The sequence below is a fragment of the Columba livia genome, chromosome 7, assembly GCF_036013475.1.
Source record: "Columba livia isolate bColLiv1 breed racing homer chromosome 7, bColLiv1.pat.W.v2, whole genome shotgun sequence".
In the NCBI taxonomy this organism is placed as follows: domain Eukaryota; kingdom Metazoa; phylum Chordata; class Aves; order Columbiformes; family Columbidae; genus Columba; species Columba livia.
Genome location: NC_088608.1, coordinates 36,197,325 through 36,222,614, shown reverse-complemented (window position 1 = coordinate 36,222,614; position 25,290 = coordinate 36,197,325). Strand labels below are relative to the sequence as shown.

General features: G+C 47.0%; 1 protein-coding gene across 1 annotated transcript in view; it reads left to right on the top strand.

Moving 5' to 3' along the window:
* SLX9 (SLX9 ribosome biogenesis factor) overlaps nucleotides 1-25,290 on the top strand; it is a 49,358-nt gene that overhangs the window by 18,980 nt on the left and 5,088 nt on the right. The window contains exons 3-4 of the mRNA XM_065069363.1: nucleotides 19,356-19,424; nucleotides 23,196-23,349. Of these exons, the coding sequence (XP_064925435.1) occupies nucleotides 19,356-19,424; nucleotides 23,196-23,349 (223 nt within the window). The remainder of the gene's footprint in view (nucleotides 1-19,355; nucleotides 19,425-23,195; nucleotides 23,350-25,290) is intronic.

Genomic DNA, 25,290 nt, shown 5'->3' with positions numbered 1-25,290 from the left:
CTTGTGGTGAAGCGTTTACTTATCAATGGTAGTCAGTTTTATCGTGCTGCGAAGAGAAAAGTCAGCTTGTTTCTGGTTTGGACATCACTTGCCAGCCCTTTGAGCTGGGAGGGCTGTGTGCTTCTGTGGGGCAGGAGCGGGTACCTGGGTGCAGCAGATGCCAACCTGTAGTAGGTGCTTAAGATTGTGATCGAGTTATCTCTCCACCCCAATCGCAGACCAGAGTAGCATGGATTTCAGGCGTTGTGCTTCTCCAGGCGATTATTTGTCTATCTCCGTTCTTCAAATGCTTTCGTGTTTTGAAATCCGCTATATGTGCTCCAAAAAAAGAAGAGGGGAAGAATGGGCAATGAAGGTCCTGTCCATTGTTGCCCAGCTGCACGTAGGCAAAGCTGAACGGTGAGATGGGGGCTGGAGGTCAAACACATGCCTGTAGCAAACAATTTGGGAAGCTTTCCCATGTATTTTCACCCTTTTTCCTACTTTGCATTGATGTTAGTGTTTCAGTCCTCTGTGTGTGCGGTGGTTTATAAAGCCACTTATAAATGCAAGTAGTGTTGGAACTGAATGATTAAAATATGCCTGGGATCAAGCTAATAATTCTTAAATAATGTAAATAATGGAAGTCTGCTGGCATTGTAGAGGCTGAGTTGTTGAGCTCTTTTCCCTGTCTAAATCTAAAATTAGCTTGTTTATGTTGACTAAGCAGGCTATTGGGTAAAATTAATTAATATGATATTTAATATATGGCTGTTCAGTGGTAGAAGACAGAGTTGGACTTTTGTTCCCTTGGTGCTCCCAAACCATTGGGTGTTTGGGTTCCCTGGTGTGCAGCAGCTCTGACAGCTGCAGATGGTGGGATTAACTCCTTAACGTACGGTTGTGCAATAGATAGGCCAGCATGGGGAGGGGGAGCGCTACGCTAATCTGCCGCAAAGACTTAAAAATCAAGGGCAAGCTCTGACGTGTGATTACTTTTTTCATTTCCCTGTCAATGCATGGAGTGGTAGGAGTGGGGAAACAAACCCACGCCATGGGGAGCCTGGGACCAGACATGTTAAAGAATCCAAGGAGATCTGCCAGGAAAGAAGAATTAATCAACGGTTTAAAAAAGCTAGTGGAAATTTTTCTCTGGTCCTAATGAGCTCTGAGTAAGGTTCACAGTAATTATTTTGTGCAAACTCTGATCGGAGCAGTAAAGAAGCATCTTTAGAAACTCCACTCCTGCTTTTCTTTCTGCTGGTGTGTAGGCGATGCGCGAGTACTTGAGGCTGTGAATGTGTAAAGCAGGGGTGTGTCAGTCATTTCCACCGAGGGCCACATCAGCCTGTATAAATCTAACTACTCCTACACTTACGCAGTCCTAAAATGACATTTGGCCCTTTGAAGGCAACTGTGAGGCTGATGTGGCCCTTGCTGGAAATGAGTTTGACACCCCTGGTGTAGAGGGTGATACCAGGGTTCATTGAGCTTCTTTAGCACAAAGCACCCGTGCCTCACCTCAAAAGAAAAAGCCACTAGCCAACCTGGATATATGAGCTCGTAACAGTGTCTGCGGTCAAAGGCAGTCCTTTCAGAGTGTTTGTGTTTATCTGTACATCAGTTGCTAAAGGTATGGAAGATGAGCAATGATTCAATGGATCAGAGCTTTTTTGCCTGGAAAAGATGACTATCCATGAAAAGAGGAGCTGCTGAAATATAGCAAAATATGATTGCCACAGAGGTTAAGAGAGATTAGGCTTGTGAAAGGAAGAAAGTTAAACTAGAAGATGCTAGGTTCAGAATGGGCAAAGATCCTTCAGGAAAAGGGCAGTTAAGTTGTAGGACTCCTTGCACGTAGGTGTTCTGAATTTCTGCTACCCGCCTGGGCTTTAAAACAACTGGTCAGATCTCCCAAAATAAAAGTACATTGATGATACTAAATGCACCCACTCTATACTTGGGCATTCATCACTGGCCCTGTTGGATGTGTGCTATTTGCTTGCATGAAGCCTTGGTCAGGCCTGGTATGTTCTTAGCCCAGTGGTACTATTTACTAGTGGTAAAGCTGGACAGCAAGGCTCAAACTCCAGCCCTCAGAGTGCCTTCTGTTAAAGCTCTGTGAGGTTTTACTGTGCAGCTTCTGCTGACGCTGGCAGGAGCAGCATTTGCTCACTGGACAGAGCGAAAGGCAAGGGGGGGCTGGCCGTGGCCGCGTGTTACGTTAGGCTGGCTGCATCTCCTGTGTGTCACATCTTCGGGTTTCCATTATGTTTGCAACCCTGGCAGCAATTGCAGGTGATGTCGTATCTGCCGATTTGTGCAGATGCTTTAATCATGTCTGCTGCATAACTGGGCAGCTGGATTTGTATGGCTGTGGAGGGGACTTTTAATTGAAATACATGGGCTACTAATCTTGAATTATTCGCACGCCAGTCAGTAGCGCCTGTGGTATGTCATTGTCTGCGGAGCCTTGCAAAGAAGTGTTTGAATGAAAACCACCAAAAGGATAAAAGCAGAGGTTTTCCCAGAAACATGCAAGAGGGATGCTGGAGACTTTCCCTGTATTCATCTGTTCTGCTAGTTACGCTTTGCACATTGCAGCAATGTCTGTCCTTGCAACAGCCAGGCACTTCACAGCAGCGATGCTCTTGTCACCTTCTGTGTGCTGTGAAGAGCCTGTGAGGATGCTGGATGGTCCCTCAACCCACAGTTCAGTGGCTCTTCTTTGTCTTCCAAAGCTACAGACACCTACAGCTGGGGATGGGGCTGAGGGGGTGCCGGGGCACCTGATCCCAGTCCCAAATACATTCCTGATCTCAGTCCCGAATACATTCATGCAGCGATGCTGCCATTTGGCTATGTTAGCATAAAGGTGTCACTGTATTTCTAGTGAAATTTAAAAGCTGATATGAAAGTGTTCAAGAATCTGACCTTGCACAGTTGCCTTTATTACCATTCTATGGCAGACCTGCTGGAGTGCAGAAGAGGTGATTAAAAGTATTTCAGGGGTACAAGTTAGGCTTTGGGCTTTTTCGTCCCTTCTGTCCATAGTGTTCTTGTAACTGGCTGAAAATTGCTGAATCTTCCCAGTCTGTTTTGTAGTCATTAGTCTGTACTTTCTTCTCTTCTGCGCTTCCCACTGGCCTTCAGATCTGTCATGGAATTAATTGGTGAGGAACAAAGAAGAGGGAAAGGAATTTGTCCGCTCCATGTGGCAGGAGTTTGCTGGCAGTGCTATCTCAGGTAAAGTGCAGAAATGACTGATCACACAGCCTTTCTGTAAGAGGTGTCTGCTCCACGTTCCTTGCTTCAAGATAGGGTCTGCAGGTTTTGTCTGGAAAAGGTCTAGGGCCGAGACTGGAAATGTTGACTATTGTAGCACTGGGGAGGAGAGCAGAGGTCATGGTTAAACAAGCAAACAGGGCAAGAATATAGCAGATGATAGAAATGCTGACGCTGCTGGCCTGGAAAAGGGTAACCTGAGCCCCAGCGGCTGGGAAGCAACTGTTTGGTCGCTGAGTGGGAGACAGAGGCAGCGATCAGTTGGAAAGGGCAGGGACTGGTTGGATTAACTAGGGTGGCATTGAAAGGCAAAACTCATCACCAATTACTCATGCGCTACCTGAGAGAAAATAAGGTGGGGCAGGCCTTTTTTTTCTCCTTCCTATTTGTTTAGTCTCACCCAGGATCAGGCACTGACGGTTCCTTAGGCTTGAACTTTCTTCCTGTCCCTTTGTCCCAGCAAAGGATGTGTTTGGCTAATGTCCCAGCATGATATTGTCATATCATGTCCTGCCTCTGGTCACCTTCCTCCTCCCATGCTGCACGTTGTCTCATTTCCCAGTGGAGGTGTGGCGGCTGCCTTTTGACTGTTTGTTCTTCTAATTAGGTCCTTGGGAAGAGGCACCCAGCTGAGAAATCTGTAGCTAGAAACATTAAAGGAGAACGTGAAATTGAGGAGGAAGGAAGATTTTTCAGGCTGTTGATGAGCTGGTGTAAAAGCAGGTCAAAACCTGCTGATTTGATCTTGACCCCTGAGCTGTTTCTAAAGCAGCTTCTGTTTTGTACTTCCAGGCTGCTATCAGGGTGGGAATTGGTGCTGAGGTGTTTGATCAGGAGGCTGTTTTTTCTCCTCCTTGTCTGATGGTGAGACATCTGCATTTCTGTGGTTGCTGTGGGTGGGGGAGCTGTGCCTGCATGGCCCTTTGGAGCAGCTCTGCTATGCATTTTTATTGCTTGGTTTGAACAAATCTAGAAGAACCTTGAAATCAGGATGTTTCAGGGTCCAACTCGGCTTTGCTGCTGCTTCTGTCGCAAAGTGTCAACAGGACTTTGGATGGAAACCTTAAACCAAAAAGTCACCTCTAGTCAAACTCTGAGATTGTACCTTATTTCCAACGTTATGCCCACTGAAATTACCAACTTAGATCTTCAGCCCAGAGGCATGAAGCACTGATGTTCATGTTTCTCATGGCTTGGTCAGTGCTGTCACTGCTGAACCTCTTCCTGTGACAAGATCTTCCCCACTTTCCCATGTGGTTTGGCAAAAGAATGGGTGTACTGGGTCAGAACAAAAGAACAGAGAGGTTGGGCAATCCCATCTTTTGACAGCAACCAGCAGGGAAAAGCTGGGGAATACAGCAGTACTTTCCTCAAATTGCTTAACTGGGCACTTAAAACTTCCAGTGCCTAGTAATTATTACAAAAAACAAACCACTGAGCTGTAGAAGTAAAAGGCTGTAGATGCTGCCAGTGCTGAATCCTGTAAGCCCCCCTGTTCCTCCAGCCCTGAGGGGTTCTGCGGACATTCCCGCTGCCCTTGCTTTGTGAGAGTGCTCGTGTGCTCATTCATGGCAGGCTGGAATAAAGACAGCAGCTGGCCTAGAGATATGTTGCTGCTGATCTATTTTAGACAGCAGTTAAAATATATTATGGGCACTACAGACCTTGAGGCTGAAGTCTGAAAGATCAGTCCGGCCGTCTCAAACAACTTGCTGAAGATGAGGCCTGCTTCTTCCTCCCCCTGCTCCTCACCATATGTTTTCCCATTCTGATGCTGACTTTATTTGGTTCAGCTCTCTAAACTAGCAGAAACTAACCTGGGTGGAAGTGAGTTAGGTGTTCTGCTGGAGCTGCACGGCAGGGCTGGGGCAGGCATGGCAGAAGGCTGCTGCTGTTGCAGCAACAAGCTCTTGCCTGAGCTAAGCTGAGCTCTTGTTTGCCACCACCCTGAGCTGCTCTCTCCTGGAGTCTGCCTGCTGTTGTCTCCGTGCCAAGTTTCCAAATGTCATGTGTTGATAATGCCGCTGGTATTGATACTGCTGCGCATTGCATGTCGATCTTTCCAGAGGAAACAGCCCTGTCTCTGTGTCATTAACAGAGAAGTCGATTGCAATTGATTTTTATTTTTTTTTTCCACTAGTTCCATTAGAGATGAGCAATCCAGTGTTGCATTCAGTATTCCCTGGAGCAGGTCAGCACCTTCCAGACCTCCTCCCTGCTCCCAAACCACCCCTGAGCATCCTGCCAGCATCACAGCAGACTCTGGGAGTGTGTCCGCACAGGCAGCCCCCTATTCTTGGACCCAGCTGGGAAGCCATGCTGGAGACATAAATTAGCTCTCCTGTACTTGTATTAGAAGGATGTTATTCTGGTTTTTAACATGAATGCAAAGCCCTTGCGCAGAAGTGAGAGCTCTCATTGTGGTGATGAATATTTGTTGTGGACAGGGCAATCCCTTTAACAGGAGGTGAAGTGTTGGCATACAGAGACCGTGGAGTGGTGTGCTGGAAACATTGCCTGTACGGGCATGTAGTGGAAGAGGCTGTTAGTGTGCCAAGAAAGCAGATTTACTGAACAGAGAGCTTATTAAATTAAGCCAAGGCTCCTTCTCTGATGCATCGTGTAGCAGAGGCTGAGGACTGCATACCTTAGGTGTGGCTGGCAACACTTCAGACTTTTGCCTATTGCCTGACATGTTTTTCTGGAATATGTATTTTGGTTGAATCTCAAGCTTGATTATAGGTGCTGAAGCGCTATTTCTGCTTAATGGAAAGTCTTTTGTGGGGGGAAAGCAGAGAAGTGACATTTCAGCTTCCTTATCATAGCTCTGCTGCTGTGCTTTAGACTTAAAGGCAGACCGAGCCTGAGGAATGTGTTCAGTTCAGGCCATCCAGCAAATCCTTTTTCTCGGGGCTAAATTTGCTCACAGGCTCAGGGGTCTGCGCAACTGGAAGACAATCCACACTTCAGATGCCAATTTAGAAAATCTCCCCAGGAAAGTCAGGGAAACTGTTCAGTGGGAAGAACACTTGTGTGGATCTTCCACAGTTTTTGTCTAATTTCTCCCAGCTAGTTTTGACATTCGTCTCTCGACCTTCATGGCTCAGTTCTTCTTCCTCCTTCACCGAGAAGACATTTGTGATGTCATCTGTTCTCTTCACTCTGTGTGCACTGCTGAGAGGCCTGTACAAGTCCCACTTATTGCTGTTCTTGTGATGGTTTTGTTTTTACCCTGAAGTTATGTATCTGCATTTCCATTTCTGGCTGACGTTATTGTATTGCCTGGAAATATAATTCAGTATTGATCACAGTGCACTCAGCAGTCGAATTAGTTAATATATATTAATTATGTGTAACGGTATGTCGTTCCATAATGTTTGTTAACTACGAGTTTAAGTAGCGTTGTGCGTGTGTATTGAGAAGAAGGGCATGGAGAGACCTTGGAGTGGGGTGCTGTGTTTGCTTTTGTTTTTGCATTTTAACAGTTGTGAGTCCCTTGGCCAGTGGTGGTCCAAGTATTGCTGTTTTGCTGGTACTGTTGCTTCTTAGCTGTTCCTGCTTGTTATTCTCTCCTGGTCATAAATTTCCAGGAGAAGCCCTACGCCACGTCAGTGATTACGGCTAAATCCTCTCGTCTGTTGGAAGCCAGGCTGGAGTATTTCCAGTTAACATCTCTCCTTCTGGGGGCTTCCAGGAAAGTGCCAGCACGTCCCTTACTCAGACAGAGTGAGTATCTGTTAGTGGCCTGATTCAGGAGCTGAGTAGCTGCTTGCTGGTAGATGCCTTCCTCTGCCAGGTCTCCACATCACAGAGAGTGCAAATAAATGCAGCTTGTCACATTTGCTCCCTGGTGGTCTCCACTGCTCCGACTCCTCTGGCTCCCTTAGACAAGCAGGGAACGCACAGAGAGCCAGTGTGGGTACATGGCTTAAGAACAACAGATGGGGGGGAAAAATGTTTTTCCTCCTGTGAGAAGTCTTGCCACCAGTTCACATTGGCTTCTGCCCATCAAAAATCTTTGAAAACCTCTGGTCAGAGGCAGCCTTTAATATGAGCTGTGTGCTTAACCTAAAACACTGTCCCTGCTGGCTCCCCCAGTGCTACAACCAGCATGAAAATGCCCCATAGCCCGACCTCAGTGAATGCGGTGGGAGACACAGAGCTCTCTCCTTTGTGTCCCTTCTGCTTAGTTACTGCAGTGTCTGTGAGGAGCTAAACCCCATTTTATTATGCAGGTTTTAAGATGTTTGGGGGTTTAAATACTGGGCTAGCCTATTACATGGCTTTTCAAATTAGCACCGTTGCAGTGTAGTGGGACCTTGCACTTGGCCTTGCTGGACTTCATGAAGTTCTCGTGGGCCCACTCCTCCAGCCTGTCATCTACAAACATGCCGAGGGGGCACTTGATCCCACTGTCTATGTATTAACAAAGGTGTTGAACAGTACTAGTCCCAATAGGGACCCCTGAGGGACACCACTTGTTGCTTATCTCGATTTCGATACTGAATACCTAGTCTCAGCCAAACTAGAGGATGTGAACACACCTGGAAGTAGTATTTTCATATACTCAAAATAGTCCTAAAGTAGAGTGGATGGACTGTAGAGTTGAAGATCCTGGTACTTGTGGTACATCCTGTTCTGTATGGAGGGGCTGGAGCTGACTTAACTTATGGGACTTGAATGCTAGGAGGGCATTAGCCATAAATTAATACCAAGCTTGTATGCTGCTTGTAGAAGGGTGAGAGGGTCTGTTAATAGAAATACCATTTATAGAATTGTTTGCTGTGTAATTTTCCCCTTTTGGAGAAATGCTGTTGCTGACTCGGGCCATGTCAGAGTAAGGTTTGACTGCATAAAGGTATCTCTGTATTTTTATGTGTTTTCTAGTTACATCCAGCACTCTTTCTGAAGCACACAAGTTTGTAAGAATGTTTTTACCCTAGTAGTGTGGATATAACAACCTCCATGTTTTAAGGAGTGGTCCTGCAGGATGTCTGGTTACTGTGGGACAGTTTGGGGCTGTTTTTAATTAGTAGAGTGGTTCCTAATTTGCATTTTCTAATGAAAACCTGCCTAGAAATCTGTTTGTATCCCTGAGTTGGTTGTGAGGACTAACCAAAGAAAACTGGGAAAAAATTTGGAAGTACATTGTGTTTTTGCAAAACAAAGTAAAAAGCATTAAAACAAAATTATTTTGATGGAGATAGTTTTGTAATCTCCATTAAGGTGTCCTTCGATTCTGAAGCAGTTTGAATTTGGAATCTGCAGGCTCTCCTGGAACAGAGGAAGCGTTTGCCACTTAGCATGTTAGCAAAAGTCACAGCGAGGTGCGAAGATCCTCGTCTGAGCATCTTAAGCTGCGTGTTACCGGAGAGACAACATCTTTCTGCACCTTCATGAGTACTTGCATTGAAATAGAGGCAAAGGGAGGGTTGAAGGCGCAGCCTTGTCTTAGATTCTTAATAACGTTTAGCTGTGTGACTGTTCTTTCCTCAGATCTTGCTGTCAGGTACTGCATACCTTTGCTCAGTAGTAGCAGAAGGGGTGAGCGCTGGGATTCCTGCCTCTCTTCCTCCGTCTGCACCCGAGGGGAGGTCCAGGTGTAGCTTTTCCCTCTGGCTGCATCCCTGCAGTGTCAGCTGCAGAGACTCCTGTTTGGTTTTTTCCTGCTTGTTTTGCAGAGTCGCATGGTGAACGTGATCCGGTTGCCCATCCCTCCCCATTTCTGTTGAAAGAAATAATTTCAGATGATACTGTTTTCCTGCGTCTCTCTCATGTCCCGTTTATCCCAGTGGAGGGAGGGGAAATAGCTTTAGATGCTCAACCTGGAGCGAGGGAATGAGGAGAACTCAGTGCTTCTAACAACAAACCAACGAATCCACGAAATATATTATCTGGAGAGTGGGGCGGGAAGGTGGGGCTCTGCACGTAACACATCATAGTGTCTGCTGTAATCCCTGAGGAACAGAAAGCAGCTCCAAAACTCGTTCTAGGTGTTGTCTTGCGCATCCTTCTATGTGCGGCTGGTCTGCTGCCAGTGCTGCAGCGACAATGACAGTGACATATTTGCCTGTCTGCCTCGCAAGTCTCCGCTTTTGCAGTTCCTCTGGGCATCTTTAAACGCTTGTTTTTCGCTCTCTTCCCTGCCGGTGTCTGCCCTTTCTGCTTCCCCCAGCACCCCATCAGGCCACTGTTTGCGCATTGAGGGAACTGCAGGATAGCGTGAGGTTCTCTGCTGCATATTTTGGGGAAAAATAGCTGTTGTTAAAACACAGCTGTGGTGAACATAAAAGCATGTTCATAAGTACGAGTAAACATCGATTATGTCTAAATCTCTCTTGTGCATGACTTGCAGAAGCTACCAAATTGTCTGAGGTGTCAAGTGGCTTCAACTATATAAAACTGCTGAACAGTAAAATCAGTATTACTGAAGACCAGTTAGTATGATCACCACTAAATCCTTGCATTAAGAATGTAATAACAAGTACAGCTGAGCCGAACTGGCTCCTCTAAGGAGCTGAAAGAGCATATATGAAGTGGTAGGTAAGAATACACTTGTAAAAGAAATGACAGGTACCAAAACAAATGCAGGAGGGTTTATAGGAACCAGTGGCTGGAAACGGCAAACTTCCCCAGAGAATGCCCATTTGATTGTCTGCTAGCTAGTATAGAGTTAAAAGACAAGGAAATCAAGGCAAATTAATGCTTTCTTGCATTTTGCATAAATTACAAGCACTGGGTAAAATCAAATAGTGTAACAATTTCAGATCTATTAATAGATCTTTCACTATGTAATATTGCAGAAGGTACTGAACTGCTGATTTTTTTAAAGGACATTGTAGTCAAAGGTAATCTTATTAGCAGGAATAGAAAGAGTATTTTGGGGAAAATCTCTTTAAAATACAAACCTGCAAGGCGTTGTCAAGAAGTATAGGGACGTTTCAGTATTCTGTCTCCCTTAGTAAGCCCTAAGGAGAGAATTTATCCCTTGGTAACCATGAATTACTTTTGGTCTCAGAATAAATCTCATTCCAGATATTTGTTGCTGTTTAAGCTTTTATAGCAATTGTATTCTGTTCTTCCCATTACTCCCTATTGAAACTGCAGTATCCACACAGATCTCTCTTGTGCATGTATCTTTGTTGTTAAAATACAAGTTTTTGTATCCGCTGTGGAAGGGGACTTCCCAACTGCCCAGATTGTGCTGTGGGCTCCCTGGATTCTACTTCACTGCTCCGGCTTGATAGGACCCATGGTTTTGTATGACCCTTAAAAACACTTGCAGGAGGTAAAGGTAGCTCAGAACTACACCTCCGCGTGCCCCGGCACCTTGTTTGCAGGTTGCGATGGCAAACCTGTGAGTCATTACAGATGCCTGCTGGAAGGAAGTCTGTTGCCAAGGTGACTTTTCAAACGCTGTTTTTGCAAGAGCAGGTCTTTTATGAGAAGGGAGCCACAGATCTGTGCGCTTTCCGCGCTGCATGTAGACGGAGGATGGGCTCGAAGGGGAATGGATCTGCCCACGTCGTGCTGGCCAGGTGCATCGTGTTCCGTCGGGACAGCTGGGAAGCTCAGCTCTTTGTGCTTTAGTGCTCCTGCCATATGGTAAACTAACTAGAGAGCAAAACCCTGCGTGTGTTAGGGCTGGAGTCAAGCGCTGATCTGCGCTAAGCCGCCGTGCTTTGCTGGTGGCACTGATCTGTTTTGAAATCAGCAGCCTGCAAGGGTAGGGATGGAAAATCTGCGGCGCTTTCCCATGCCATGCCAGGCAAGCGTTTTGTTTTGATAGCAAGTATCTCTCCCAAAGGATAGCCAGCCCTATGGGGGTGTTGAAAGTGAGTGCATCTACGAAAAATATCTAATTTTTTTTGTTTGGGATGTTGCACATAATCACAAAATTGTCATGGTTGGAAGGAACATCTCAGGATGATCTAATTCAACCCCTGCTCAAGCAGGGTTGTCCAGGACTGTGTCCTGTCAGGCTTTGAATATCTCCATGGACGGAGACCTGGAGACTCCATAACCTCTTTAGGCAACCTGTTCCAGGGTTTGACTACCTTTACAGTTAAAAAAAAAACCCACAGCAACTAAAAAACCCATAAAAATTATACCAAAACCAGGTGTTTTAATGTGTGCCCATTGCCTCTTGTCACTGGGCACCACTGGGAATATTCTGGATCCCTCTTCTTCTTCCTTCCCATTAGGTGTTTGTGCACATGAACAGGATTTCCCCTGAACCACCTCTTTTCCATCTTTCTCAGCCTCTCTCCAAGTGAAAGATGCTCCAGTCCGTTAATCACCTTTGACGTTCTCAGTAACTGCGCAGGGATCTTTGTTAACAGTGCTCTGACTCCACATCCAGCTCGATGGAGCGGTTCCAAGTACCTTGTGGCAGTGCGTGGTCTGCCCTTGCCGTAAGCCTTTCCCAAAGGTCAGTGCTTATAAATGGGAACACAGCCTCTCTTATCTTTTCCATAGCCTTTTTATGTGCGATATAATGCTCAGGGCTTTCCTCTCTACTTCTTCCTATTGCTGACCGCCTTGTCTCTGTAGTCTTTTCATGTTGAAGATATGACTACAAGTGTCAGTCATGCTTGCACGAGGAACGTGCCCCCAACACACAATATGGAGAGTGATGTGACTCTTTAATTTTGGGATTCTTTGACTTTAAGCATGGCGTTTGGGACTGCATGCTAGTGAGGGCTGAGGGCCTGAACTCTCAGATCTCTAGGGAGTTTTTTGGAAACCATCTCTGCAGAGAGCAAGTGCCAGCTCTCTTGCTGAAGGGAGGAGAATTTGATTTTGCTGTTGCATTGGAAGGAATGTCGAAGTGTTCAAAACTTGAGGAAGAAATAGGTCAGAAGTGTCTGTGGCCGGCATGAGAAGAGGGTGGTAATAAGGCTGTTTTCAGTCCTAGCCTGGACCGTGGCTGGCCTGGGCTGTGAGTACCTGGGCTACCCCAAAATTATGTGCTATTTCCCAGAAACAGTGTAAGTGCTGGATGAAGGAAGGAGGAGGAAGAGCGGCTTGCTAGGCTTCCACAGACAAGGGAAGGAGTTGGCATTGCAACAGAGACACTGCAAACCCTGTTGGGCTGGGGCTCGTTCCCAGCAGGAGCAGGGAAGCAGGTACAGGGGGGTTACTCCCAAGAGGGGGTTACATGCCGCTTGTTTGCAAAACTTTTGCCAGGACTGCGTGGTGCTGCTTTGGGAAGGCTGATGCCTTTGGGAAGTGAGGCTGCCCATGCTCCTGGGGGAGCCTTCCCCCAAAGAGTCAGGTCAGGAGGGCTTTGCAGAGCACCCTTGGAGCAGAATTACAACAGAGGAAGCTGCTTTACCTGTATGGTAATGGTTACTGCCAGTGTACAGGCTCACCAGCTTTCTGACCTGAGGGCTGGCAGAGATGCCCTTGCTCATGTTTCTTAAGGAATATCTTGATCCCTTAGGTGAGGGAGGGAAATAAATGGTGGCACCGCAGATCCAGGCACCCCTGGCACTGCTTGGAGCAGCATTTGGCCTCAGCTCCATCATCTCGCACTTCTTGGAGACTTGACTCTTAGGCTTCTTGCAGGCAATGAAAGCATGGCTGATTCTCCTATTTGAGGTGGCCAGGGCCATGAAGTCACCTTCAGAAGCCGGCTGGTGGGGTTTCTCTGCTAGTGGTAGCAAAGAAGGAGGTTGGAGATGGTCAGGTTTCTTGTCTGACTGTGGAAAAGCACGGCTGTGCTGCGGACTGCTTGGATTGTCTGGCTTGCAAGAAGGCTTTGCCATTCATTCTGCCTCCCATGCAGACACGGCAAATTCTCATCTTCCACGGCTGTTCCCCGTGTAATTTGCTGTAGTCAGAGAAGAGTGTGCAGGAAGGGCAAGAATGCTTGTCATGAAACCTGAAAGAAATCTCCTGAACTGAGCTGCCGGGAGCATGTCAAACATGCACTGATGACCTAGCCCCTTGCTTCTCTCCGGACTGGGTAACCTCTTGCAAGGCTAGAAGCTGCAGCAGCACAAAAAGCAAATACATGCCAGAGGAAGCAAAGAAGAGTCAACATTTTTGGACATGCTGTTCCTTGACAAATAAAAACCTTGGGATACTTTTGCAGGACTTCTTGCTTTTTTGTTGGAAGACGTGTACACACACTTGTTGCATGTGCGTCACCTTTTTTCTGTGGATGTGAAAAGGGGCAGGGCGGGATTGAAATGTATTTTCTTGACGGCAAACTCATTCTCCCGAAGCAGGAAAACCCTTTTTCTTTAACAAAATCACAGCTGGTCTTGCAAAGTTCCTGACGTGGCAAACGTTTCCCAGGGCACCTGTGTATGATTGAGCCTTTCTGCATTTGTTCTGTGGTTTTTGAAGTATCACAAGCTCAGGGAGTATGGAGAAGTGTGCTTTTGTTTTTCTGGGTGCAGAAGAGACGTGAAGGGAAATAAGTAAACAAGTAAAGCAGCACATCTTTTCTGGCAAAGACATGTTGAATCCAGGCAGCAATCTGACCTGCCTGGTTCCTGAGGAGCCACAACTGGGGATGCTTTTTCTTGAAAATGATGTGGAGCTCCTGTGCTGGTGCAGTAACATCCTCAGCAGCTGCACCTTTTACCAAACGGCGTTTTTCTCCGACTAGGGAAGCATTTGAGAAAGAGGTGAGGAGCTGTCTCATTGACTGTGTCGGTGCTCAGTGGAAGAGCAGTAGGAAGGTACCTCCAAGTCTGCTGAGCACAGAGGTTGGTTTGGCTGCTGCTCCCTGTAGGCATCCAAGACTCCCAGGGAAAGGGCAGCCAAAGGTGCAAAACCGTGCATCTGCGATGTAACGATGATTAATTAGTTTAAAGAAAAACTATATTTAAAAAAGGTACTTTCTGCATGGAGAGTTTCAAGAGCTCTAGTAGATGTCAAATGGTTACTGTTCATCGCCTTGTGTTTATTTAAAGCCAGGCTTTTTGAAAGATGAGTTCAGTACTTGGTTGACTTGGCCTGCTGGAGGCAAGTCCTCTTCCTGTAAGTGCCAGCAAACACTCCTGCAGTTGCTTTGTCTCCTGTGGGTCCTGGCTGGGTCTCATAAAGCTTTCCTGGCCAGGAGGGGTTGGAGCAGCCTGGCCTGTCTGGTATCAGACAGTGGCACTGTCTGGCTGGTATCCTGTGTTTCATTCTCCCTCTTTCAGTCTCACCGCCTACCCGGTGACTCAGCAGGACATGCTGATAGTAAATACACAGTTTCTTTAAATTTTTTATGAGAAAATTTCCAAAACCAGAAAAATGTATGTGAAAAAAAAAAATCATTTCAGTGCCCGGGACTAGTGATGGGTCTGACCTAATTTGCTCCCCTCCAGAGTGTTCACAGCAGGATGGAGGTAACAGAGGAAAAGCACTAATGGAAATTCACGAACAGAATAAAGCAGAGACCACAAGGCTGTCCTGCTGTCCCCCGGTGCTGCTGCTGTGGATGTTTCTCCCCCAAGAAGGCTGTGTGCTGCAGAGATTGTGCTGGAGTATTTCTTCCTCTGGCCCCACTATGTCTGTTCCCTGTATGTGTTTTATGGGCAGGATAACTTCTGAAATAAGCTGACCTTTTTCCAAGAGCAAAAGAGAACTCTACCCAAGGAGGAGCCCGCAACCTGGCAGATGAGATGAGCTGCTTCTGGCAGCCGTAACTTCTCCATTGGGAGGCTTACAGTGGTTTCTGCGATCTCTCTGTGCTGTGAACTGGCAGTGTCAAGCTCCTGGCTCAGACAAGGCATTTTGCAGTCCTCATGGCACGCCTGGTTCAGAAATCTTTGTTCCCTTAGAACCTCTTTCTGCCTTGTTTATGAAAATAACCTTCTAGCTGCAAAAGTGGCTTTAAGGACAGTGACACATTGGGCCACCTTGAGCATCCTCTGTGTGCCTGAGACTGATCCCTGCAGTGTCAGTCTGTGCTGGGGATGGCTGCTGAGAGGGTGCAGGTAGGAAGACTGAGACTTGTGAAGAGGCCTCAGGTGGAGGAGGAGGAGGTATTTTACCCTGTGGCAGGGGCTGAGCACGCTTGCAGCGCTCAAGACGTCACTTGGGAGGACAGATTTTGTCTCCGGAGTTGCCTTTCTCAGACTGCTGTGCAGATTGTGCCTTCTTGGTCACCTCCTGAGGGGATCTGCTCCCGCTTCAGATGGCATGTCACTTGTGCGCTTATGCAGCTAAGTAGAGATGAGTCCTGGCTCTTCTGCAGAGGGAGGTTTCATGCCCTTGCTGTAGCTGGTCAGAGCCTGGGGATGTTTACCAGGCCTGATGGAGGCATGACCTTGGCACGGGGACGAGTCACACAGCTCCTCCGGGTCTTGGATGGGAAACTGGGCTTCGAAGTAGGCTCCGCTTTAAATAACAGGGATATCTGGAAGGATCAGAATGCAGATCCCACGTTAAAGAAGATGCGTTCCTCATCGGGAGCAAAAGCCTGTGTGCTGGTGTAGTGATTAATCATGAACAAAAATATCTAGCTTGTTGTGGAATGTAAAAAGTAAATGCTGTATCCATGGTGAAACTTGTCCTGTCCCAGCAGGGGCCGTCATCTTTTCTTCCAACACTGCTCAGGGTGGCAGGGTTTGTTCTGGGTAAAAACACTCCCCCACCATGGTCTCTGTGGACCATGTATAGGCTACCAAGCTTTCTCCAGGGGCTCCTCCAAGAGCAAGGGGGGCAAAGAGCCTGGATATCAACCCCCTGTTTGTCCTCGCCACCTCCAAACCTCAGTCCCGCTCATGTCCCAGACTCCCCAGACACATCTGCGTGAGCGCTTTCTGGAGGAGAAGAGGAGATGGTTGTCACCTGGTTGGGTGGGATGAGGACACGGAGATGCTCCCGTGGAGCAGCATCTCTGCTGATATCTTGGTTGACTTTCTGCCTGGCTTGTGTTGTCCTTCAGCTTTCGTCTTAGAGGAAGGAGAATACCTTCAGCAGTTCTGCACTGGCATCTGTCAGGTCACACCGCCATTGTGTTTGCCCCAGGAGGCTGCCGTTTACCATTTCCCAGGCTCTTTCAGTGGAAAAGGGTCTCAGGCAATTTGCAAGTGACACTATGTGATTTTAAAAAAGAAAGGAACAAACAAACCCAAACCACACCCAATCTTATGCTTTTGGATGTAGTCCTTGAATTTCTCCAGTGAACTCGTCTCACAGCTGTAGGCATATGCTCAGTTTTGCTGCTGTTATACAACTGAGGCTAAAATTAACACATCTGTTGTTGTTTAACTTCAATTTATACCTACCCTGTTTTGCCAAAATATGTTTCAAGCAGCAACAGCTTTACTGTTATGTATCATCGGAGTTCTGGGAATAATACTTAATACTATGTGCTCTTTCTTAAAAGTGGGGACTTGGTGCTTCATTGCAGCATTGCATGGAGGGTGCAGAACCCTCCTCTGTTCATGTAACATTGCACAGGCACAGGTTTATTTGATATTTCTGCTTGTATCTGATATTTCTGCTCATGGCCAAGTCCTTGAAGTAATGTGGTTTCTTGGAACTGTGAAGCCTGTGTTTTCACCCCCTTGGTTGTGGAGTCAAGCTTGAAAACTGGGATTTTGGGGCTCAGGGAAGCTTGTAGTCTTATGGCTTTAACCAGTCCGGCTTCTATCTTTAGTCTAAGGAGTCCCTTATGAAAAGCAGTATATGTGTGTGTGTGTATATATATATATATATATATATATATATATATATATATATATTTAGCCTAAGGAATCCTTTACCAAAAAACCTCAGCCCTTTTGAAATGGAGAAAACCTTACTGAAAAAAGACCTACTTGTCTGCTGTGAAAGCGGGACCCTGAGAAGTGCCAGGGCTGGTATCAAATGCTTGATGTAGGAGGCAAAAAGCTTTTGGATTTTTAAAGATATGTTTCTATTTGAGATGTTTTGTACTGTGCAGATCAGAGGGAAGAAAAACCACATCCTCGCTAAAAGGGATAATCGTCAAGTTTACAGTATGTAAATTACCCCCCGCTAATGTGAGTGGGTTTTGCTCACCTTTCTTCTGTGCATGAGGTTTCAAAGGCAAGTGTTGTTAAATTACACATGGAATGGACCGGAGGGGGGACCCAAACCTTTCTGATTTCAGAGAAAAAATAATTAAACTGGAGCTGCAGCCTCGCTTTGATCTCAGAGGTGCTTGCAAGCTAAATAAAAATAAAATATTACCTTGGGGACAGTCTGTGCTGTTAATTAACTGGCTAAATTCTGCCTCCACTGTTCTCCAGTGCGTTTCCAGCGGCTTTGGCGCTCGGCATCACAACTGGAAGCTGCCAAACGCAACTGGGCACCTTCCAGCAGCAAAACAACCTCCAGAGGGGTGGGGAGGGTGACATAGATGTGTTTGGGGAGATGGTGGCCGAAAAGGGCAGAAACTCGTGGTGGGCAGAGGAGGGATGGGGCTCCCCTCCCCGCACCCCTGCGGTGATCTCCCCGGCCTGCAGCGAGCTTGGGCTCCTGCCAAGAAAACAGCTTTCGTGTTTCCTTAAATATTCCACTGCTGATCAGAGATCAGCGGGGTGCGATTTGGCCTCTTGTGATTCATCCTTTTTTTTTTTTTCCCCTGAAACCTCAGAAATGTGGAGCGATCAGAGGTGGGGATGGCTGGGAGTTGGTTATGGGAATGTGCAATTAGTTGTTTTAGCGTCTGTTTTGATACCATGGCAAACGGATTGAGGAAATTTGCCTTTAGTGGGGTTAGATGTTTGTCTGCATTATTGCCTGTCCCACAAGGGCTGTCCTGCTGGCCCAGCACCTGCAGTGGTGTTTTATGCCCAAGACGGAAAAATGGGGAGCAGCATCAGACACATGCAAACCCTTCTAGTCATCCCTGAGCTTTGTAAATAAGCGATAGCTTCTCGGTATGGTTTTATTTCTCGCTTCTTGGGTGCATTGACTGCAGGAACGTGTTTTTCTGCAATGTGAGGCATTAAAACTACACCTTCATCCTCTGCGTCCTTGAGAAACTCAAAACATGGTGTTGGTTGTTGGCTTTACGGCAAAGTCCCTGTGGACCCAGCAGGCTTGTTCTCATCTTAAGGCATTGAAATTGCTAAATTATGATCCTGCTTTTGTTTAAATCATCCTGAAAGCTTCACAGCTTCAGAGAAGTTGTCCTCAGTGAGCTGTTTTTAGAGTTGCATTGAATTGTGTTCTCCTGTTTCTTTTGAGGAGAAAAAGGGTATTTTCTTTCTTTTCCAGGCTTAAGCATAACCTAAGGCGAGAAGAATGGCCTTTGGGGAGCTTGTTCCTCCATTGGCATTCCAGTAGCAGGATTCCCAGCACATTTCAGGAGAAAAGTTGACTAAAGTCAATTTTGTTTTAAACACCAGAGATAAGATAAAATTTTATAGCGTCTGCAATGGATCTGCTGTAAAAATATTTGTGACATTGTTTTACTTGGTATTGGATATCAGTGATCAACAGCTGGTTTCCAAATACTGAATTTGGTGTATAGTAGGCACTAGCCTTTTTTACAAGCTGTTAGTAACCGGCTGCTCTGTAGGGCTGCCATTGATCTGGGTATTTCAGACCCTTTTCAGTCCTTCCCCAGACAGGCATTGAGGCTGTTACTTGGGCAGGCAGACACCAATAGCCATGTCAGGTCACCATTCTCCGTCCTGCCCTCGCACATGTCTGCAGCCCGTTTTTCTTAGCTTTATCAGCTTGCATATTTTCAGATTAAAACTTGCTTTTTGCTCCCAGTTCTGGAAGCTGTAGGTCCTCCCATCACTCGTGGTTGGTCTTCAGAAGAAGATGCCAGATCCCAGACCAGGTTCATGCAGGAGTGCAGGACGCATGGTCTCTCAAAAAGCTTTTCTCGAAGAGCTACCTGACCTGAGAAATCAGGGCGTATGGTGCTGATGATCTGATCTACTTGCCCATTTCTTAACTGAGAGCAAGCCGGGTTTGATTTATTTGGCCAGAAGTTGAGGTGTATCCCCCACTCTGCCTGCAGCCTGCCCAACCTGCCAGCAAGTTCAAAATCATCAAGGGCTGAATAAAATATTACAGACTCTGCTGTCTTTGGGAAGTGTCCAGCACTGAATCTGTGTGCGGGAGCCAGGCTCCGTCTCAATGTTTCTCTTTTTCTCTAGGTCTAGAAGAGAAAACTGTTCTTTCCAAAAAAGAAAAAATGAAGCTGAGGAAAGAAAGGTGGTTGCAGAGTAAGTACTCCTGCGAAACACGGCGGTACCGTGGGCGTCACAGAGCGTGGGGTCTCTGTACGTGGGTGAGAGTGTTGGGCAGTGCCAGAGGAATTCTTCTCAGAAACCTTCCCATCTGCTCCTCAGCACATGGGCTAAAAGTCCCAGGAATTGTTTCTCGGTGTTTAGCACCAAGGTTGAGTCATTGCCACAAACCTACCTTTGATCTCCCTCCATGTGTAATGTAAGCGATTACATAAAACCTGTATTTGTCCAGATGAGACACTGTGCCCATGTAGGCTTAGCGTGTCCCTCTGTCTTTTAAGCTGCGGTACAGATATGATGAGCTGTATAGCTCTGGGGCTGGTAGGACAGCCTGGAGCTGAGCCCTGCGCAGCCACCAGCTCATCCCAAGGCTCCGTGGTGAAAGCAGCGGGCGCTCCTGCCCTTCCTTCCATACGGGAGGGCTCTGGATGCTGCTGGTTGTGTTACTGCTCTTTCCCACGTGCCACAGGTCGGTGAACCCACTTACCAGCCAGTCTGGCCTTTCTGGAGGCTGTGAAATATGAGCTAAACAAAACCAGCCCGTGGCAGAAATGCTTCTGTTTCCTGTGGGAAGTGTCTGTGTTTTTGCATTGAATATCTCAGCACAGTAAGAGAGGATTCTTCTTGCCACCTGGAGCTGTTCTTGGGACAGGCTTTTCCCTTAACACCTTCCTCCCCAACAGAGTTGCTGGCAGACGGTGTTTGGGGCTGAGGGATGTGGCTTTCTGCTGCACCATATGCTCTCTGCTCCTGAGCTCAAGTCCATCAACCTGTAATTTCTCCAGTCGCAGTGAAGGTGTCTCTGGCTCCTCTCACATAAAAAGCTGATAATTTAACACTGCGAGTGTGAAGGAAACCTCCTCCCTATCACCAACAAACAAGTTCCAAGTGCCTTTGTCATCTGCAAACCCTTTGAAGGAGGGGACTGCAGAAACACAGCTGAGCTTGCCTTCCCCTCATCCAAGGACTGGTACCAGATGCTGTGGAGGAAGGTATGTCCTCAGCAGCGTTTTGTGACAGAATCCACAGCAAAAGATAGTACATGGGACTCATATCTTCTGCAAGAAACAAAGGGCATGTTGCTGCAGTTAGCTGAGGGCACTGCTCCCAAACTCACTTTGGAAAAGCCCAGGAGCAGGATCCCTACACTCTCTTAATCCTGCCATCCTACAGATATACATATATATATATATGCCTTTGTAGCATCAGCCTTTCTTGAGATCACATATGTTATTTTGGTCCTGCCATAGCCTCTTTCATCCTCTCCTGGCTCTGAAATTACTAAACTGACGAAATACAAATGCGGAGGTTTTGCTTTGAAGAGAACACCAAGATAGAAAACTTTGGGCCAAATTATCTCTTTCTTAGAAGATACTAGGTATTAGAGGTGCTTTACAGATACGGAAGTGCCTAAATTGCTGGCTCTCTTGACTCCCCCACTAAGCTTGTGGCCAGCTGGCAAATACCAGCATTCCCTGGCAAATGCTTTGCTAAGGGTCACAAGTACCATGGGATTTCTATAGGAAAAGTCAGCAAGTGTTAGTACCAGGTATGCAGCTTGTTATTGAGAAAAATGAAAGAGCTGGAAAGAGCCTACATAAACATCAGTAAAGGAATTGATATTATTATTAGCTGATGGAGTGAAATGGAGCGGTATTTCCAGAGATGGACATTTTTAAATGAAACTTGGCATTCTGGCATAGTGACTTTAAAAGAGCTCTAGTCAACTGAAACACATTGATTTTTATCTGATGGCAAATCTTTGTGGGTTCTGCAGTCTTTGCCTGCTCCCCTGAGCCCCAAAAGAGAACCTAAGTTGGGTGGCTGAAGTTATTACCATTGCATCTCTGTTTTCCTAAATCTTCCCAAGAGTTTGTTGTTTCTTCTTGTCCCAGGGCTGCTTTTATGACATTGGATGCCAAGACCCTGGGAACTAAAGTTCAGCCCAGTAGTGCAAATGCAAAACTTGGAGATTTCTACCATTCCAATAAATCATCTCAGGAGAGACTAGAGAGGGGAAAAAAACTATGCAATGCTTCAGACATTAGAAGTATGCGCAGTTAAAAATACATATATTGCATGGCTCCTCAGATGAATAAGACTTCATAGGAAAAGAATTTGGGATGTTTGGGCAGAATCAGGTGTCTGAAAATTTTGGGTACATACTGTTTACGAAAGCACTGAAGTAGTCAGCTTCATAAAGCCAGACCAAAAAAAGAAGTGATGTAGAACAGAAAGCTGTGTTCTTGGCAGGGATTGCTGTGAGGAGAAGCGTTTACAATCCAGATTTGTCACAAACATCCATGTACAGCAAAATTGCAGTTCATCAGAAACCGTTGGTCTCTGACACAGCTGAGCTGGGGAGTGACCAAGACACAGATATTAAAGGAGCCAGCAGCTGGCCGGTGAATTTGTGTTCTGCTTTCTTGAATGTGGGAGGCGGGATTAGACCCAGAATTGCAGGTGGTGTCGTGCCTGTGGTCTGGAAATGGGACTGGCTGCTTCCGTGTTACCACCAAAAATACTTGTGCTGATGTAGTCCTGCTGTGGCCGTGCTGCGCTGGGAGCCACTGGCCTCCTGGTCTCACCGTCTCGGCGCCGCGGCTGCTGGCACTGCGCTCCGGCGTGACCAGACCAGGAGCTCCTGACTCAGCGCTGGGGCTCGTCCTTGTGATACGCTCGTTGTCCAAGGCAGTATGCAGAAGCTGCTCCTCCCCTGCAGATTTCCAGGTTTGGTGATCACCTGGCAGAAGGAAAGGGAGCTCATGGATCCCACTGAGCTCCAGCTGTCTCTGGTGGCATCATCAAGGGAATTCTGGGACAGGTTGGGGCATCTTGGAGCTCAGCTGGTGGCTGGTAGCAGTGCTGGGCTTTTGTGGGCTGTCCTGGAGGAGAACATGTTCTACTGGGGCTCACCCTGGAGGCTGCTGGCTCTGTAAGGCTTGGGCAGCTGTGGGACCTATTTCTGCCTCAAGGACTGAGGCAAAAACCGGCAGCTTTCATACCCATCTCCCATGGCCAGGAAGGGAGGCTGCTGTAACATTTGTAGAGCCTTATGTGCCCGCAGCCTTGCTCAGAGCTGCTGCAGGGAGGCTGGTAAACGTGGTCTCAAGGAACAGCCCGCTGCTGCTGTGTCTGCCACTTGGTGCAGAGCTTTACTAAGAGCCTGGTTTATCCAGCATCTGACTGCTTGAGCTCCACCATGAGTCATGAAGGTGAGACCTTGACTTGCTGCAAACTAAGTAAACAACTGAAATTAAGTCCATCTTTTTTGCCTGTGCTTGAAGACCATTGTTTTGTCTCAGCAGCAAAGCAGAGATGGGGCTGTGACTGTTTAATGCCACATATAGAGCTGACTGTATTTGGATTGTCCCTTGCCCTCATGTTTCTCTCTCCTGATTCCATGCAAGGTCAGCGTGTTTTTTTCCACTCCAGGACTCCTGTGACGTGTTTCTGTGAGCAATGAACAGTCTCACACAGTGTGGTGCAAAGGATGGAAACAGTTCAAGCAAAGTCAGTCTGGGGATTTCACTTCCCATTACAAATTTCAGTAGCGATGTATATAGTTATAAGCAAACACAGCAAGAGAGGGAATACCCAGCTGCATTATTTTCAGTTTTTCCCTGGTTTAAATCACTTCTAGCCTGTTGTTCCTGTAGATAGTGAGGCAGCCTATGAATTTCATAGCTCAAGAGATATCTTGCAAATGCTTCCCCTTCCTCCAGTGATGTCTTGTTTCTGATTCAGAAATAGAAAGTGTGAAGCTAGCCAAGCAGAAGCAAAAAGCCGAAGCCAAGCGGAAAGCAACACCTGTGGTGGGAGACATGCAGCCGTTGATGGAAGCCCTCCCTGAGCTCTCTGAACTGACCACAGGCGGCAGGGGCAGGAAGACACCCAAGAGGTACGTGCCATTTAGGGATGGGCTGTGTATTTCCCTTCTTCCTGCAGGGTGACGTGCCCTTCAGCTCAGCTTGTAGCTACAGGCAGCGCAGGCTTGGTGCCAGTGGTCAGGAGAACAGGGCCTCGTTCCTTTCTGTGCTTCACTTGCCACAAGAAAAAAGCATAAATGTGTCTTCTGAATCCACAGCTAAGAGGGGAGCTGTATTGCTCAGGTGAGGGTTGGCATGAGGCGGGCTGGGAGCAGCCTGGTGTCTTGGGAGTTGCAGGAGTGACACACAAGCGTCCAGCACATGATGCTGCTGACCTGACATGAGAATCGGGACCTGAGGTGTGTTTTTTTATGATGAAACTTGTCTTCAGCATCGCTGTCAGCAGATGGATTTAGACTCAGTAATATAAATCCATTTTGTTCTAGCAGGTTATACCTGCAGCTTTCAAAGGGGGCAAATTCTTGTATTGCAAGTGGCAAAGATTGGGATGGTGGCTTGCCCAAATTTACACAGCTCTGGTGTAACAGGAGTGGATCTGGAAAGCCAGGGTCCAGAGCACAGTGCTGCCTGCAAGGATTTTTGTCTCCCTTCCTGCATGAGCCTCTGGCCACGTTGCAGCCTGCTGTTCCATCCTTGCAGACCTCCAGGCGTTCTCCTGGGGCAGTTCAAGCCCTTTGAGCAGAGCTTTACGCTCTGGCCAGACTCTTTGTTCACCCTGTTGGCTTGGAATGTGACTTTAGACAAGAGCAGAAAGATGGTGTTTTCATTCCCTTTATTGTACTGGAAGAGAAGGGCTATTTTTGATCCTCTGACACCCACGTCTCAACCATCCCAGCCAGCTGTGGGTTCTGGTTGCCCTTATGTTTTCTCCTTTTTAATGTAGTGCTCTGCGTGACCATCCAGTGTTGCAGCTGCTTTTGCATCCCCCCGTGCAGAATAAAAGTGCTCTGCATGCTGCACAAACGCTTGTCCCTCCTTTCCAGTTGCTCAGAAGGTGTTGGAACTGGAACCTTGTTTTGACCATAATAAGAAAGCATTTAGATTAGAGAATGGCCAAGAAGGCTGGCAAAGCACCCTCTTCTTTAGTTGCAGATCAAGGATGGAGGTACCATGAACCCTCTTGTGATTTGCTGGATGCCCCAGAAAGAAACTCTGACCCAGGTGGGAAAGTATGTGTAGGGGAGGGAGGACAGGCATGGTGTTTCCTTTGGTATTGCTCTCCTGGGTGGATGTATAGTCTAAAATACATGCTGTCGCTGCTGTCCTGGACCAGCTCAAAAGATAGAGTAGAACTGGAAAAGGCCCAGAGACGGCTGACAAGGATGATGGTGATGGGTCTGGTACAGCTTCTGTGCAAGGAGTGACTGAGTGAGTGGGCTGTCCTCAGCCTGGACATGAGATACATGCAAAGAGACTTGGGAACGTAATAGTCTATAAGATCAAGCGGTTGTGCGTGGGAACAGCAGGATGTGCAGTTCCAGCTAAAGGGCCTTGGACAGATTATACAGAAGTATGTTTTTTATGAGTGTAAGAAGTGATAGCCCAGGCCAGTGAGAATGATATCTCGGGTTGTAAAACCACCCCCATATGTGTGATGTGTGAACGTTCTTGTGCCTGGTCTGTGAATGAGCGGGAAAGTAGCTGAAACAAACATAACATCAGTGTGGTATGTTTTTAATAGCAATTATTGGAAAAACATCTTATGTAACATGTTAGTCCAGGCCCGTATCTGTAAATCCTATAAATTGTCAATGGCTAATAAAGGCCTCAGCCTGGCTCAGCTCTCTGCTCTGCCCGGCTCTGCGCTCTTTCCTGAACAAGATCTATGTCTGTGCGTGCAGCCCAGTCTACGTCCTGGTGTGTGTCAGTTCTAATCGCCGCAGTTGTGGTTAGGAAGTAGTTTGTTGTCTTTTCCAGTATGAGAAATAAAAGGCGTCAAACACAGCTAGAGA